Source organism: Phyllobates terribilis, unplaced genomic scaffold (genome assembly GCF_046119375.1).
Source record: "Phyllobates terribilis strain yellow unplaced genomic scaffold, ASM4611937v1 Scaffold_12__6_contigs__length_324123572, whole genome shotgun sequence".
In the NCBI taxonomy this organism is placed as follows: Eukaryota; Metazoa; Chordata; class Amphibia; order Anura; family Dendrobatidae; genus Phyllobates; species Phyllobates terribilis.
Window position 1 is genome coordinate 165,186,780 of NW_027362772.1, and position 18,047 is coordinate 165,204,826.

At 38.8% G+C, this 18,047-nt stretch overlaps 1 protein-coding gene across 1 annotated transcript in view; it reads left to right on the forward strand.

Moving 5' to 3' along the window:
* LOC141171743 (immunoglobulin superfamily member 1-like) overlaps nucleotides 1-9,637 on the forward strand; it is a 251,260-nt gene extending 241,623 nt beyond the window's left edge. The window contains exons 5-9 of the mRNA XM_073655388.1: nucleotides 1,464-1,496; nucleotides 6,630-6,896; nucleotides 8,932-9,225; nucleotides 9,426-9,565; nucleotides 9,623-9,637. Coding sequence (XP_073511489.1) covers nucleotides 1,464-1,496; nucleotides 6,630-6,896; nucleotides 8,932-9,225; nucleotides 9,426-9,565; nucleotides 9,623-9,637 — 749 coding nt within the window. The remainder of the gene's footprint in view (nucleotides 1-1,463; nucleotides 1,497-6,629; nucleotides 6,897-8,931; nucleotides 9,226-9,425; nucleotides 9,566-9,622) is intronic.
* The last annotated feature ends 8,410 nt before the right edge of the window (nucleotides 9,638-18,047 follow it).

Consider the following 18,047-nt stretch of genomic DNA (forward strand, 5'->3'; position numbering starts at 1 on the left):
ATTCAATTTGCAACCTGATGGAGGTCAGTATAGATGGACTAATAGAACAAGTCCCACACACTGCTAGAAGGCCAAATATTTTTTCAGAGCTAGGTGTAGATAAAAATTATTTTGAATTTGCAACCTGATGGAGGTCAGTATAGATGGACTAATAGAACAAGTCCCACACACTGCTAGAAGGCCAAATATTTTTTCAGAGCTAGATGCAGAAAAAAATTATATTCATTTTGCAACGTGATGGAGGTCAGTATAGATGGACTAATAGAACAAGTCCCACACACTGCTAGAAGGCCAAATATTTTTTCAGAGCTAGATGCAGAAAAAAATTATATTCAATTTGCAACCTGATGGAGGTCAGTATAGATGGATTAATAGAATGATGCTATGCCCAAAAGGTTTTACTTCACTAGGTGCAGTAACAAAAATTGGTATTCTATACACAGGTGGTGTAGCTAGCAACACAGATAGGCTACTCCACTGACTAACACACTCTGCAATAGACCTAAAAGGATTAGCTTTGCTAGATTTAGAAATCTTTGGCAAGGCTTCATAAGGGAATGTCTATTCAACTCTAAACTGCAATGCAATATTTCTGCAGTTTATACTATATAATTAAAAGCCCCCACGTCAGCTATGTGAGTCCTACGAAGCACCGGCAATGTTTCTCACAGTTGTCACGGAACACTACACTTTGTGCTGCACGTCCCACCCTACTCCTTGGTTGGACCTATACTGGCTTTTTCCATGTACCTATACAAAGGGCTTTCCCCAGACTGCCCCTATCTACAGCCTACTATCCTACTCTAATTTAAGGGACATGCAACAGCTAGAGGAAGAACCACAAGTAAGGCATCCTGTATCCAAGCCAATGTACAGTATTACTAATTATAACCAGGTTCCATCAACAGGACCACACAGTAGCTACTAAATGTAATGCGAAGAAGAAAAAAGGATTTTCCGGCACTTCCATCCATAAAATCAATCTTTTTATTAGAGATTCATTAAAACACAGGGGTATCCATCATGAGGGATAAAACCTTACTCGTTTATGGCATACACTATGCCCTTAGTCGTAGAAATATGACTATGCTCTGTGTGTGAGCCGGAAGTGGCTTTTACAATGCAAGTCTATAGAATTTCCCAGACTTACATTGTAAAAGCCATTTTTTGGGTCAGACATGGAGGGAAAAGTGAGACGGCAAGTTGAAATACTGTAGCTGTCACGCGATGAAGAAGAGGAGCGGAACGATGCTGGATAACGGAGAAGACAATGATCGATGAGAATATAAACAAACTGACGGTACACTACATATATACATTGATACAGGTTTAGGGAAAAAAAAAATAACTGGAGTGTTTCTTTAAACACAACATCATTGTAATTTATCTTACATGACCTGACTGTGATATAACTACAACATTTCCTGATGTCTCTTTTAATTGAATTCATTTTATCTTTTTAGATATGTTTTTAACAGCATTACAATTAGCTTGGGGTGAGTACATATAATCTTCTCATTTATATTATTAATGACCAAATGTCAATGTTTAACTAATATATACACTCCTCAATATTGAAATTGCAACACTGTAAGGTGCCCCAGCGAGGTAGCCGTGGGCGAGTTGTGGCATTTGCTCACTTTGGCACCCTACAGACAATTCGTATCCTCCCTTTGATGTGTGGCTGTGCATGTGACATTCTTCACTTACTTCACACCATCCAGTCGCGGCTGTCTCCAGACATTTATCTTTCTGGGACCAGGGTAGTAATAACTTCAGAGGACACAAAGTTATTAACCATTACTGGGGTTTTACTTGGGAGAAAGGAGTAATTACAATATTTACAGTCAGGTACATTGGATAAGGCCCAACAGGTTCTTGTCTCCCCATGCACGCAGTCCCGGCCTGGGGAGCAGTGACTATTCCGGCAAAGAGCGGGACACAGCGCTGGAGGAGAGATGAGGTGAGTACAATTGTTTATTTTTTTCTGTGCAGCGTGACGGGGATCAGGGGGTGCTAAGCATACCAGGATGAGGGGGTCATAGATATAGGGATGAAGGGTGCCATACATACCAGTAAGAGGGATGAGGGGGGCCATACATACTGGGATGAGGGGGGCCATACATACAGGGATGAGGCATGAGGGGGGCCATACATACAGGGATGAAGGGTGCCATACATGCCAGAATGAGGGGAGCCATACATACAGAGATCAAAAGTGCCATACATACCAGGAAGAGGGATGAGTGGGACCATGCATACCAAGATGGTGGATTGGGGTGCCATGCATATTAGGATGGGGATGAGAGCCACATATATCAGGAAGAAGGGGGCCATATATACCAGGATGGGGGATATTAACAGAATTGGGGGACATTAGCCCTATAACAGTGTCAGCAGTAGACCCCCTCCCCTTAACAGGGCATCATGACCATATTTTTTGATTACATTTTTTTCTATTTTCCTTTTCTAAAACCTAGGTGCGTCTTATGGTCCGGTGCGTCTTATAGTCCGAAAATACGGTATTTGATGCACTGCCGATTTTCAAGTTTTCCCACCCACAAAGAATGGAGAGGAATCTAATTTTTATCACAGGTACACTTCACCTGTGAGAGATAGAATCTAAAAGTAAAAAACTGAAATTTACATTGTATGATTTTTAAATAATTAAATTGCACTTTTTGCTTCAAATAAGTATTTAATCACCTACTAACCAGCAAGAATTCTGGCTCTCACAGACCTGTTAGTTTCTTCTTTAAGAAGTCCTCCTACTGATGCTGAGGAGCCAGGGAGAATGTCACTCACTGAGCGCAGTTCCAGAGCAGCTCATTCTCCCTGGCTCTTCCGTGTCAGCGGTCAGAGGATTACAGTGGGGGACATCTCCGGACAGGTGAGTATATGGATTTAATTATTTTATTCTTATTCTTACCCTTGGACTCTGCGGGAGCAGACACTACTACCCTCATCATTGTCCCTGCTGATGGTGATCGCAGAGCCGGAAGGGAACCATGATGAGGGCAGCGTTCAGCACCCTACGCTTGGGAACAGCGCTAACTGTAGCACTGATTCCGATGCGCCGGTATGTGTCACACGGATGATACATGGATGTCATCCATGTGAGACTTTTTGCAGACCGTGCATGCAAAAAAAATGGACATGTCACGGTCCGTGGAAACACACTGACATGTGCACAAACCCATTTATTTGAATGGGTCTGCATCTATCAGTGTCTCCAGTACATGTGGAAACTGTCACCACACGTACTGGAAACACACGTGAAAGAGCCCTTACACCTGTTTGAACTCATTACCTGTATAAAAAAGCCTGTCCACACACTCAATCACACTCCAACCTCTCCACCATGGCCAAGACCAAAGAGTTGTCTAAGGACACCAGGGATAATATTGTAGACCTGCACAAGGCTGGGATGGGCTACAGGACAATAAGCAAGAAGCTTGGTGAGAAGGCAACAACAGTTGGCACAATTATTAGAAAATGGAAGAAACATAATTTGACTGTCAATCTTCCTTGGTCTGGGGCTCCATGCAAGATCTCACCTCATAGGTTAAGGATGAGTCTGAGAAAAGTCAGGAATCAGCCCAGAACTACATGGGATGCCCTGGCCAATGACCTGAAGAGAGCTGTGACCACAGTCTCAAACATTACCATTAGTAACACATTACGTCGTCATGGATTAAAATCCTGCAGGGCACACAAGGTCCCCCTGTTCACGCCAGAACATGTCCAGGACCGTTTGAAATTCGGCAATGACCATCTGGATGATCCAGAGAAGGCATGGGAGAAGGTTATGTGGTCAGATGAGACCAAAATAGAACTTTTTAGTATCAACTCCACTCACCATGTTTGGAGGAATAAGGATGAGTACAATCCCAAGAACATTGTCCCAAATGTGAAGCATGATGGGGAAAACATCATGCTTTGGGGGTACTTTTCTGCAAGGGGCACAGGATGACTGCACCGTATTTAAGGGAGGATGGATGAGGTCATGTATCACAAGATTTTGGCCAACAACCTCCTTCCCTCCATAAGAGCATTGAAGATGGGTCATGGCTGTGTCTTCAAGCATGACAATGACCGGAAACATGCAGCCAGTGCTACTAAGGAGTGGCTACGTGAGAAGCATTTCAAGGTCTTGGAGTGAACTAGCCCATCTCCAGACCTGACCCAATAGAAAATCTTTGGAGGGAGCTGAAACTCAATGTTGCCCAGCAGCAGCCCCGAAACCTGAAAGATCTGGAGAAGATCAGTATGGAGGAGTGGGACAAAATACCTGTTGCAGTGTGTGCAAACTTGGTCAAGAACAACAGGAAATGTCTGACCTCTGTAATTGCAAAGAAAGGTTTCTGTACCAAATATTAAGTTCTGTTTTTCTATTATATCAAATACTTATTTCATGCAATAAAATGCAAATTAATTATGGAAAAAATCATACAATGTGATTTTCTGGTGAAGTGTACCTACGATAAAAATTACAGATCTCTCCATTCTTTGTAGGTGGGAAAACTTGCAAAATCGGCAGTTATCAAATACTTATTTTCCCCACTGTATATATGTATATATATAGATATATATAGCCCTCTTTAAAGGGGTTGTCCAGTACTATTGATAATGTCCCAATGTATTTTTATGGTGAAAATAAGTTTCTTTGTAAATACCTTGCGCTGCTGTTCTTGCCTGTGAGCGGCGCTATCACTGGCTGCTCACAGGCATCACGTGACCCCCTGTTGCAACCGGCTCTGACATCTGCTGATGTCACGTCATGCTCCGGATGCAGCCGGGTTTGACTGACTTCTGCATTCCACGGGAAAGCGTGTGGTGGATGCTGGGTGTGACGCGCGGGGTAACCCCACCCACAACCCAGCAGCCACCACGGGGACCGAGTCACGGATGTCACGCCTCACTTGCTGTGATATCAGCGGGAGGTCACGTGATGCCTGTGAGCGGCCAGATATAGCGCCGCTCACAGGCATTATCTGCAACACAAGGTATTTACAAAGACACTTCTTTTTACCATAAAAATACATAGTGGCATTATCAATAGTACTGGACAACCCCTTTAAGATAAAGCCATCTGTGCTAGTTCATCAAAAGATAACACTTATCCCTTTAGATATTCTGATCAATATACCACTGCATTATAGGTCGTATTTCATTTTAGTTAAAAATGCCCAGTTTTCTAGTTTTATAAAAGAAAATATTTATAAGGTTATAAAGGACAAAAGTAAAATGAAAATTAAACTGTTTTATAGAAAAAAATAAATAGAAGCATACACTAATAGCAAGACAGATGTAGAAACTGGACTCACACATCTGCTTTAAAATACATTTTGGAAACTTTTACACTTTTAAAATAAAGAAAAGCACATTTAATTTCTTTAGTCTAAGAATTAAAAATGCTTGATCATTAATGGAATCTGTCAGCATGAGGTAGGGGCTTAGACACTGATTTCAGTGATGAGTCACTTATTAGGTCAAGTAATTTTGTTTCAATACAATGAAGGTTTTATCAGTAGGAGATTATCACTACAGCTCAAGTGAGCCCTGGTCTGACTATGCCCCCTCCTGTGATTAGCAGTTCATTGTCCCTAAGCAATATACACAGAAAGCTGTGGTGTGGGATGGGGCAGCTTTCTGAGCTTTGCTACACGGTACATCTAAAAACTCTGATTGATTAACAACTGCTGAACCCAGGAAACTAAGTGACACATCGCTGGAATCAGAGTCTCTTTTCCTACATCATGCATGTGATGCTGAGTCACTTCTCATGAACGAGCCAAGAGTCAGAGTTGTCAAGGAGTCTGAGGTCAAGAGCCAGGAGGGTATGTCATAAACAGAGGAAAGAAATAAAGGTGTAGTCAGGTAATTGTCCAAGGTCAGAATACCAGGAAGATAACAGAGCAGAGCAAAGGGGCTAGGCAAAACGGATGGTCAGAACAAGGTCCAAGGTAAGGCAGCACAAGATCCACAAGCACAGCACAAGGCACAGAGAAACAAACCACGCATAGCTGAATTTTCAACTGGCAGAGATCTGGGACTAAAAGCCAGCTAAGTAGCTGGGGATTCACATGGGACAGGGAACACTTGAAAGCAGCCCACACCTCCTAATCTCAGATTGGATGGCCGAGCTGTCAATCAAAACAACAACAGCTCAAAACACCCTTGCACCAGACTAGATGACTGAGCCGTCAATCAAAGTACTGACAGATTCAGCACCCCCTGCACCAGATTGGACGGCTGAGCTGTCAATAACTTCTGTGCAGTGCTAAATATTATCTGTTGCTCTAACAAAACTGTCAAACTGTGCTCAAATGATATATATCATTATAGACGGCCAAATATCATCATATATTTCAAAATAGTTCCACAAAATGTCTCACATAGTGCTGCTGTACTGTGCATAAGAATGCAGCCATTCGGAGGCAAATATTGTCATTCAATCCTAAATTATACCATAATTATACCAATATACCGAGGGTAAATAATGGCAATATACAATAATGTATTCGGATAATGTCATACAGGTAAAAAAAAAAAAAGCAGCTATAAGGTATTTGCATGTACCACCCAGCATTTATTTTTTCTGCATTGTTATCTCTGTTTTTTTGCAGGATCGGGGCCAGAAATTCAAGCATCTCCGAGCAAAGTAGTTTTGAAGGGCGGTAACGTAACAATCATATGTTCATCTTCACATCAGGGGAGATTTAGTTTACTAAGGAACAGAGCTCCATTGTTTACAGCAGAAAACGCCAAGGCGTATGAAGAATACTTTACTCTGACAAATGTACAGGAACATAATTCTAGTAATTATCGCTGTTCTCAAAATTATGACCAGAATTTGAGCGATTCCAGTGAATTCCTTTCATTAAAAGTAATAGGTAAGTAAATGTTGTATTATATATGTGACACTGTATTACAATACTATGCACTAATCATTACATTGCTATCATTTTAACATTGGAGAAACTTTCACTCATCTCACCGAGCGCTTTTTTTAACAGTTTTGACTCACGGCAATTTTTAAGCGATTTCCTAGCATTTTTAGGTCAGATTTTTTTTAATGGCATTTTCAAAACAATATTTTTTAGCTACATTAAACAATGAAGAAACCACTAACAAAACATTCAGAAAGACACCCGGACTTGTTCCAGTAGTCGTTTGAGCTTTCCCATTATTTGGTATTGTAAGTATGGAGCGTCTTCCAAAATGTCTGAAGAATGGTCAGTTCACTTCTTTTAACCACCAGTATCCAGATGCAACTGGAACATCTACTCCCCACTAAAGTTACACCCCTGAATTATAACCAATATGCAATATTATTTGTCATATAAAAGCATTGATATACTAAAACACTAGATCCCTGGAATGGCGCTGGCATCGGAGGTGAGTCCAGGCTGATTTTATTTTACATTACGAAATACAGTAATTGAGAAGAGGTTGCCAGAGTAATGGTCAATCCCATTCAAGAAAAAGTGGCAGGTGCTTACCAGAATCAAGGAACAGTCTTTTTTTTACTTACTTATATAGCGCCATTAATTCTACAGGGCTTTCAGACATTACCATGACTGTCTCCACTGGGGCTAACAATCTAAATTCCCTATCATTGTGTATTTGGAGTGTGGGAGGAAACCGGAGAACCCAGAGGAAACTCACGCAAACAAGGGGAGAACATACAAACTCCTTGCAGATGTTGTCCTTGGTGGGATTTGAACCCAGGTCTTCAGGGCTGCAAATCAACAGTGCTAACCACTGAACCACCATGCTAATCCTAAAAATGTTATTGAGGGAAATTTTTAAATGAATTGCAACTTGGGGAACTAAGATGAAAACTTTTTACACATGTTAGTTTCTGCAAAAAATAGCTTTCAAATTTATGCCTCTATTATTAGCTTTTCCAAACTTAAGTTAACAGAAATAAGAAATTTCTTTGTACTTCTTGGGACCAGAGATGTGTAGTTAGATTAACATCTTGCTCAGTGAAAGGAAACAAAGAGTGGTTATTAATGGAAAACACTCTGATTGGGTTACAGTTAGCAATGGGGTATCAAAGGGGTCAGTATTGTGCCCTCTTCTTTTTATTTCTTAATGTTAGCTTAGACGTTGAAGACGTGCAAAAGCTTTGCCGAACACAGCTCACCCATCCCTTATATTTCTATACTATATGTGTATGTTGTTTGATTCACTTCAAAGACATATTGATAGGGAATTTAGATTGTGAGCCTCATTGGGGACAGCAATAATGATGATGTCTGTAAAGCACTGCGGAATATTATGAATAAGTTTAATTTAATAATTATCATTTTCTATATTACTTTATATAATATATAACAATTTCATGTATCACTAGTTATTCGGATTCTATTGGTCTATTTACATTAGTGCATTTATTGACAAACTTTATCTATTCATGTATACATCTTTATCAAATATTATTTTAGCCGTGTTTTTTTCAAGATGGTGGTTTTATATGGACTCTAAAGTATATTTTTCAAATGATGAGCTCTTGCAGTGAGGTATTATTTTGGCATCTGAATGTGAATTTGGAGTTCAATTACATGATTTTTTTAGTGCAATCAATATGTGACATCATCAGATTATTGGGCGTTGTGGTTTTATATCAGTAGTTTGCTACTTTTTGACTAAGATCCAGTAAGACTTGAAACGCGTATGAAAGTTATTCTATTTTGCCTGCTTATACAATATATTTTAATGAACTTAAAATAAAGTTTTGTTTTTTTTCATTTTTCATTCCTCTGCTGGATTAAAAAACTTTTCCACTAGGACTTACACATTGAACAATATGGACTTGTGTCTTTTTTAAACTTTAAATCTATGACCCTTGAAATGTCTTAAATGATTCTAATTTGGTGCAACTTCAAAATATATTATCATAACAACTCTCATTTCTTCCAGATCCGTACAAACCGAGCAAATCAGCATGTGTGCAAGGAGACAACTCGGTCCTAGTAACCTGCACTACAACAAGACCTCCACGTGAATGTGTAATTCAGCACTATTTTCTATATTCGGGAGAAACACAGCTTCATCTTTGGCCTGGTATAACAATTACTCCACATAAAAAGGCTTTTAAAGTTTCTGATCGCACCGCAGAGTACAGATGTTCTTATGTTTTAAAAGTGAAAGAACAACCCGATCATTGGATTGAATCGCCTCTCAGTGACAGTGTGACACCTACAAAATGTGAAGGTAATTGTTATATAAATCAGGGATTTTTAGCCTTTGTTTGTTACATGGACCATTTGTTGATCTGATGAGTGTTGAGCCTATAAAGGCCTTGCATTGTGTGCCTCTTGTAACAATTTCATTTACTGATCTTTGCTCTAAGGGTAGGTGCACACGACCTAATTTTCCACATCTGAGAAAAGCGGTACAATCATTCTGATCAGAGTTTGATCAGAGTGGCATCAGTTTTTCTCGAACTTGCATAGAAAAAATAGAAGTTTCTCCACCTTCTCCATTTCATCAGTACTTGAAAATCTGGCCTGTGATTTTAAATTCTACTAACCATGTCAAAACTCACAAGTTTGTAAGTGGTATAATTTACATTTGTTTTTTTAGATTTATATATTTGTATTACTTCCAGACTGGCAAGGTTTGACATGGTTAGCATAATTTACTATTTACACTGGACAAGCATCCAAGTAAAAGTTTTTAAGTTTTAATGAAGTACAAAGTTATATTGTGGTACCATGTTAGCCAGAAAAATCGATGTGAATACTTTTATGCCCAAAAATATTACAAAAGTATTCTCGGAGTGATACCTTTATTGTCTAACCAGAAAAAAAATTATATATGCAAACTTACAGAGCACACAGGCTCCTTCTTCAGGCAATATTAACTGAAGAAGGAGCCTTTGTGCTCTCAAAGCTTGCATATATACAGTATATTTTTTTTCTGGTTAGCCAGGTATCACTCCGAGAATACTTTTGTCATTTTTGGGCATAAAAGTATTCACATCGATTAAGTTTTGCTAAACAAATCATGAAACTTTTTTCTTTTGTGGTTGTTGACAAAAAATAGTCAGAACTCTTCATAAATATGTCTAAAATTTTTAAAGGCATGACCACTTTCAATTATGTTAAAACCCCAAAATTTAGCAATATCTTAAATCTAAAATGGCCAAAAAACAAGCACAATTTTATTCACAAATATGCTCCAATGTGCTGGCAAATTTGCTTCTGGAAAATAATATATCCTAGGATCATTGCTGATTCATGTATGTTATTTGTTTGTCTTCTACTTTTAGATCCCAGGATCATTGATGATTCTACAAATTAAGTTGATTCCACAACTACAAACAGAATAAGTGATGACTCAACTGTAATTGATTGCACAATTATATACTATGTCTTGCTCTCGCTGTTTATCTGATTACTTTGGCTTGTGATTTTGTGATTGAATATTGGATCAGTTCTTCCAAGAATTAAATTCATTTATTAACATTTTGATTTTGAAATTACTAGAGATTTAGAATAAAAATTTAAGATGTTTCAAGGTCAATGATGGGGATTCAGTTATGGATTTTGGATGTTAGCATGAATAATATTTTGCTGCAAATAGAATCACCATTATAAATATTTTCTAGCTTTTTAATTGCAATAATTTGTTTGAAACTTATAAAAATTATTTTATTGATTTATTCTATTGTACTTTTTGATTTATAAATGCAAATTACGTAAACAAACTCATAAAAAAATCCTACCATTATAGATATTTTCTAGCTTTTTAATTGCAATAATTTAGTTAAAACTTTTGAACATTATTGTACTGATTTTTCTATCGTTTTTCTGCTTTCTGAATGCCAATTTTGTAAACAGTCTAACTCATAGTAAAAGAAAATCCAACCATTTTGCTGTTGTAGAGTTTGTGTAACTCCTTTTCTAAGCTGGCTGTTCTGCTGCTTCTAACAGATCCTACACTACTCTCCTCCTGGTTTTGTCTGATTGTTAGAAATAGCAATGGGGAACGAGATGGGGCTTTATACAGTAGATTATAGAATGAAAATGGTTTAAATCATCTTGTGTAGAGCGCATTCGGAAGCATCAGTGTTTGTCAATACAAAGAAGAGGAAAACGTAGGAAAAGGGAACCAGCAAACGAGCAACACATTGACTACAAGTTGATTTTGCACTGGCAGATTACTGCCCATTACAAGTGTCACTGATGCTTTTCTATATTTTCAGGACAATATACCGAAGGACATATTACTGTGTAAGAGGGCTGTGTGGGGATATCATTCTGAGCTGGTAGCTGTTTGCGGACTTAATACTGTGTAAGGGGACTGTATGGGGGTATCATTCTGAGTGGCTGGCTGTGTAAGGACATAATATTGTGTAAGGGGACTGTATGGGGGTATCATTCTGAGTGGCAGGCTGTGTAAGGACATAATACTGTGTAAGTTAGCGTTTGGAGACATCATTTTGAGAGAGGGCTATGAGTGGACAGAATACTATAAAGAGCATTGTGGGTATATAATTCTGTGTGGGCGGCTGTTTTGGGACATGATATGGTTTACGGGATCTGTGTGGTGACATAATACTGTGCAAAGGTACTGTGTGGGGACATAAATTACTTGCCCATCCCTGCTTTAGCTGGACTCAGGATTTTACAGACATTACAAATTGGATTTTCATAACAACTCCTTATAGCTCTAATGGAGTACACAATACCAATTCAAAAAAGTTGGGATGCTGTATAAAATAGATATTTTTCCATTTTATTTGTAAAAATTAACTCATTTAACACATCGAAAAAAAGGTTGAGAAAGGGTTCAAAAAATTCTGAAAAGGTAAGAGTCACTAATGAAAAGCAGCTAAAGGGTCAATTTTCAACTAGATCACATGACTGTGTATAAAATAAGCATGTTGTAGAGGCAGAGTCTTTCAGTGACAAAGATGGTTGAAGGTTCACCAGTCTGTGAACATCTGTGTCTAAAAATTGTGGAACAATGTCCAAAAAAATGTTCCTCAATGTAAAATTGTAAAGTCTTTGATTATCCCACCATCTGCAGTACAAAATGTCATCGGAAGATTCAGAGATTCTGGAGAAATCCATGTGCACATTGGACAAGACCATTGGTCAATATTGGATACTTGTGATTTATGGGCCCTCAGGCCTCACTGCATTAAATACAGGCATGTTTTGGTAGTGCAAATCACTGCATGAGCTCAGGAATACTTCCAAAAGTTCATAGTCTGTGAACACCGTTCCCCTACCTATACACATTAAAGTTCTATCATGCAAAGAAGAAGCCAAATGACAACACAATCCATAAACCATGTCATCTTCTCTATGCCAAAGCTCATTTAAAATTAACTGAGGCATAATGGAAAACTGTTCTGTTCTCAGATGAATCAATATTTGAAATGATTTATGGAAACCACAGACACCATGTCCTATGGACTCAACAGCAGAAGGATCATCCTACTACCCGCACGAGTGACTCTATTCCCTCACATCTCCTTCAGCCCCTTTCCCCGGCTGTCACCACTCATCTAACTAAAATATTTAATCTCTCTCTCATCCGGTATCTTTCCCTCCTCATTTAAACACTCCAGCATACATCCATTACGTAAAAAAAATCCCTCGACCAAAACTGTGCTTCTAACTACAGACCTGTGTCTAATCTTCCCTTCATCTCTAAGCTCCTGGAACGCTTGGTCTATTCCTGTCTAATCTGCTATCTCTCAGATAATTCTCTTTTCGACCCTCTACAATCCGGTTTCTGCTCTTTACACTCCACTGAAACTGCCCTCACTAAAGTCTCTAATGATCTACTATCAGCTAAATCTAATGGTCACTGCTCCCTGCTGATTCTCCTGGATCTCTCTGCAGCATTTGACACTGTGGATCACCAGCTCCTCTTCACGATGCTCCACTCTATCGGGCTCAAGGACACTGTTCTATCCTGGTTCTCCTCCTACCTATCTGACCGCTTCTTCACTGTGTCTTTTGCCGACTCCTCTTCTTCCCCTTTTCCCTTTACTGTCAGGGTTACTGAAGGATCGGTCCTAGGTCCCCTCCTCTTCTCCTTGTACACCAACCCTATTAGACAAGCAATCAGTAGATTGGTTTTCAGTAGAGATGAGCGTTGTTCTACTCGAACTGTTCGCCAATCTCAAATTCGAGCTGTTTTGGGCGGTGTTCGAGCCGTTCGGCGAACACGAACAATTTGAGAAAAATTCGGCTGTTCAAGGTTATGTTCGATAACTGTTCGTGCACCAAAATCATAACTGGATTTTTTCTCAATAATGATGAAAATTAATGTTAATACGCAGTTTGAGTGTACAGCGGGGTGGGGGGAGGGGCAGGGGATGGATCTCTGCAGGAACAATGAAGATCTCCATTTTTTTTCTCTTTCCCGCATTTACAGTGGGGAGGTGCAATCTGTCAGCCTATCAGCAGCGCACACACGGAGCGAAGTGCTTTTTTTCACACAAGCAAGGGCATGTGTCATTGGCAGTGTATGTCACATGTCCTTGCCCTATAAGACCAAGCCATTTTCCCCGTCGCCACCATTTTCTCACTGCTGCAGCTGCGTGTTAGACGGCACCGCTGTTGCTGTGTGCGCTATACCTTGTTAATTTCAAGCCAATTTTCGCACAAATATACAGATAGCTTGGGAGTAGGGAATAGTTGTGATTGCAGTCCTTTTAAGGACTAGGTTACAGCATTTCCTACGACTTTTATCAGGCAGGTCTGTGCTCTTAAATAGATAGGTTGTGGGAGTAAAGACTAATTGTAATTGGAGTCCTTTTCAGGACTAGGTTACATCAGTTCCTATCAGTTTTTGCCAGGCAGGTCTGTGCCAGTGCTGTGCAAGTTTTTTTCACAGCATTTGGCTGAATCTAGCAAAGCTAATCCTTTTTGGCCTATTGCAGAGTGTGTTAGTCAGTGGAGTAGCCTATCTGTGTTGCAAGATATACCACCTGTGTATAGAATACCAATTTTTTTACTGCACCTAGTGAAGTAAAATCTTTTGGGCATAGCATCATTCTATTAGTCCATCTATACTGACCTCCATCAGGTTGCAAACTGAATCTAATTTTTTTCTGCATCTAGCTCTGAAAAAATATTGGGCTTCTAGCTGTGTGTGGGTCTTGTTCTATTAATCCATCTATACTGACCTCCATCAGGTTGCAAACTGAATATAATTTTTTTCTGCATCTAGCTCTGAAAAAATATTGGGCTTCTAGCTGTGTGTGGGACTTGTTCTATTAATCCATCTATACTGACCTCCATCAGGTTGCAAACTGAATATATTTTTTTCTGCATCTACCTCTGAAAAAATATTGGGCTTCTAGCTGTGTGTGGGACTTGTTGTATTAGCCCATCTATACTGACCTCCATCAGGTTGCAAAGTGAATATATTTTTTTCTGCATCTACCTCTGAAAAAATATTTGGGCTTCTAGCTGTGTGTGGGTCTTGTTCTATTAATCCATCTATACTGACCTCCATCAGGTTGCAAACTGAATATAATTTTTTTCTGCATCTAGCTCTGAAAAAATATTTGGCCTTCTAGTAGTGTGTCGGACTTTCTCTATTAGTCCATCTATACTGACCTCCATCAGGTTGCAAATTAAAAATAATTTTTATCTGCATCTACAGTACCTCTGAAAAAATATTTGGGCTTCTAGCTGTGTGTCGGACTTGTTGTATTAGTCCATCTATACTGACCTCCATCAGGTTGCAAACTGAATATATTTTTTTCTGCATCTACCTCTGAAAAAATATTGGGCTTCTAGCTGTGTGTGGGACTTGTTGTATTAGTCCATCTATACTGACCTCCATCAGGTTGCAAACTGAATATATTTTTTTCTGCATCTACCTCTGAAAAAATATTGGGCTTCTAGCTGTATGTGGGACTTGTTGTATTAGTCCATCTATACTGACCTCCATCAGGTTGCAAACTGAATATATTTTTTTCTGCATCTACCTCTGAAAAAATATTGGGCTTCTAGCTGTGTGTGGGTCTTGTTATATTAATCCATCTATACTGACCTCCATCAGGTTGCAAACTGAATATAATTTTTTTCTGCATCTAGCTCTGAAAAAATATTGGGCTTCTAGCTGTGTGTGGGTCTTGTTCTATTAATCCATCTATACAGACCTCCATCAGGTTGCAAACTGAATATAATTTTTTTCTGCATCTACCTCTGAAAAAATATTGGGCTTCTAGCTGTGTCTGGGTCTTGTTCTATTAATCCATCTATACTGAACTCCATCAGGTTGCAAACTGAATATAATTTTTTTCTGCATCTAGCTCTGAAAAAATATTTGGCCTTCTAGCAGTGTGTGGGACTTGTTCTATTAGTCCACCTATACTGACCTCCATCAGGTTGCAAACTGAATATATTTTTTTCTGCATCTACCTCTGAAAAAATATTGGGCTTCTAGCTGTGTGTGGGACTTGTTTTATTAGTCCATCTATACTGACCTCCATCAGGTTGCAAACTGAATATATTTTTTTCTGCATCTACCTCTGAAAAAATATTGGGCTTCTAGCTGTGTGTGGGTCTTGTTCTATTAATCCATCTATACAGACCTCCATCAGGTTGCAAACTGAATATAATTTTTTTCTGCATCTAGCTCTGAAAAAATATTTGGCCTTCTAGTAGTGTGTGGGACTTTCTCTGTTAGTCCATCTATACTGACCTCCATCAGGTTGCAAACTGAATATATTTTTTTCTGCATATACCTCTGAAAAAATATTGGGCTTCTAGCTGTGTGTGGGACTTGTTGTATTAGTCCATCTATACTGACCTCCATCAGGTTGCAAACTGAATATATTTTTTTCTGCATCTACCTCTGAAAAAATATTGGGCTTCTAGCTGTGTGTGGGACTTGTTGTATTAGTCCATCTATACTGACCTCCATCAGGTTGCAAACTGAATATATTTTTTTCTGCATCTACCTCTGAAAAAATATTGGGCTTCTAGCTGTGTGTGGGTCTTGTTCTATTAATCCATCTATACAGACCTCCATCAGGTTGCAAACTGAATATAATTTTTTTCTTCATCTAGCTCTGAAAAAATATTTGGCCTTCTAGTAGTGTGTGGGACTTTCTCTGTTAGTCCATCTATACTGACCTCCATCAGGTTGCAAACTGAATATATTTTTTTCTGCATCTACCTCTGAAAAAATATTGGGCTTCTAGCAGTGTGTGGGACTTGTTGTATTAGTCCATCTATACTGACCTCCATTAGGTTGCAAACTGAATATATTTTTTTCTGCATCTACCTCTGAAAAAATATTGGGCTTCTAGCTGTGTGTGGGACTTGTTGTATTAGTCTATCTATACTGACCTCCATCAGGTTGCAAACTGAATATATTTTTTTCTGCATCTACCTCTGAAAAAATATTGGGCTTCTAGCTGTGTGTGGGTCTTGTTCTATTAATCCATCTATACAGACCTCCATCAGGTTGCAAACTGAATATAATTTTTTTCTGCATCTAGCTCTGAAAAAATATTTGGCCTTCTAGTAGTGTGTCGGACTTTCTCTATTAGTCCATCTATACTGACCTCCATCAGGTTGCAAATTAAAAATAATTTTTATCTGCATCTACAGTACCTCTGAAAAAATATTGGGCTTCTAGCTGTGTGTGGGACTCGTTGTATTAGTCCATCTATACTGACCTCCATCAGGTTGCAAACTGAATATATTTTTTTCTGCATCTATCTCTGAAAAAATATTGGGCTTCTAGCTGTGTGTGGGTCTTGTTCTATTAATCCATCTATACAGACCTCCATCAGGTTGCAAACTGAATATAATTTTTTTCTGCATCTAGCTCTGAAAAAATATTTGGCCTTCTAGTAGTGTGTGGGACTTTCTCTGTTAGTCCATCTATACTGACCTCCATCAGGTTGCAAACTGAATATATTTTTTTCTGCATATACCTCTGAAAAAATATTGGGCTTCTAGCTGTGTGTGGGACTTGTTGTATTAGTCCATCTATACTGACCTCCATCAGGTTGCAAACTGAATATATTTTTTTCTGCATCTACCTCTGAAAAAATATTGGGCTTTTAGCTGTGTGTGGGTCTTGTTCTATTAATCCATCTATACAGACCTCCATCAGGTTGCAAACTGAATATAATTTTTTTCTGCATCTAGCTCTGAAAAAATATTTGGCCTTCTAGTAGTGTGTCGGACTTTCTCTATTAGTCCATCTATACTGACCTCCATCAGGTTGCAAATTAAAAATAATTTTTATCTGCATCTACAGTACCTCTGAAAAAATATTTGGGCTTCTAGCTGTGTGTGGGACTTGTTGTATTAGTCCATCTATACTGACCTCCATCAGGTTGCAAACTGAATATATTTTTTTCTGCATCTACCTCTGAAAAAATATTGGGCTTCTAGCTGTGTGTGGGACTTGTTGTATTAGTCCATCTATACTGACCTCCATCAGGTTGCAAACTGAATATATTTTTTTCTGCATCTACCTCTGAAAAAATATTGGGCTTCTAGCTGTGTGTGGGTCTTGTTCTATTAATCCATCTATACAGACCTCCATCAGGTTGCAAAATGAATATAATTTTTTTCTGCATCTAGCTCTGAAAAAATATTTGGCCTTCTAGTAGTGTGTGGGACTTTCTCTGTTAGTCCATCTACACTGACCTCCATCAGGTTGCAAACTGAATATATTTTTTTCTGCATCTACCTCTGAAAAAATATTGGGCTTCTAGCTGTGTGTGGGACTTGTTGTATTAGTCCATCTATACTGACCTACATCAGGTTGCAAACTGAATATATTTTTTTCTGCATCTACCTCTGAAAAAATATTGGGCTTCTAGCTGTGTGTGGGATTTGTTGTATTAGTCCATCTATACTGACCTCCATGAGGTTGCAAACTGAATATATTTTTTTCTGCATCTACCTCTGAAAAAATATTGGGCTTCTAGCTGTGTGTGGGTCTTGTTCTATTAATCCATCTATACAGACCTCCATCAGGTTGCAAACTGAATATAATTTTTTTCTGCATCTAGCTCTGAAAAAATATTTGGC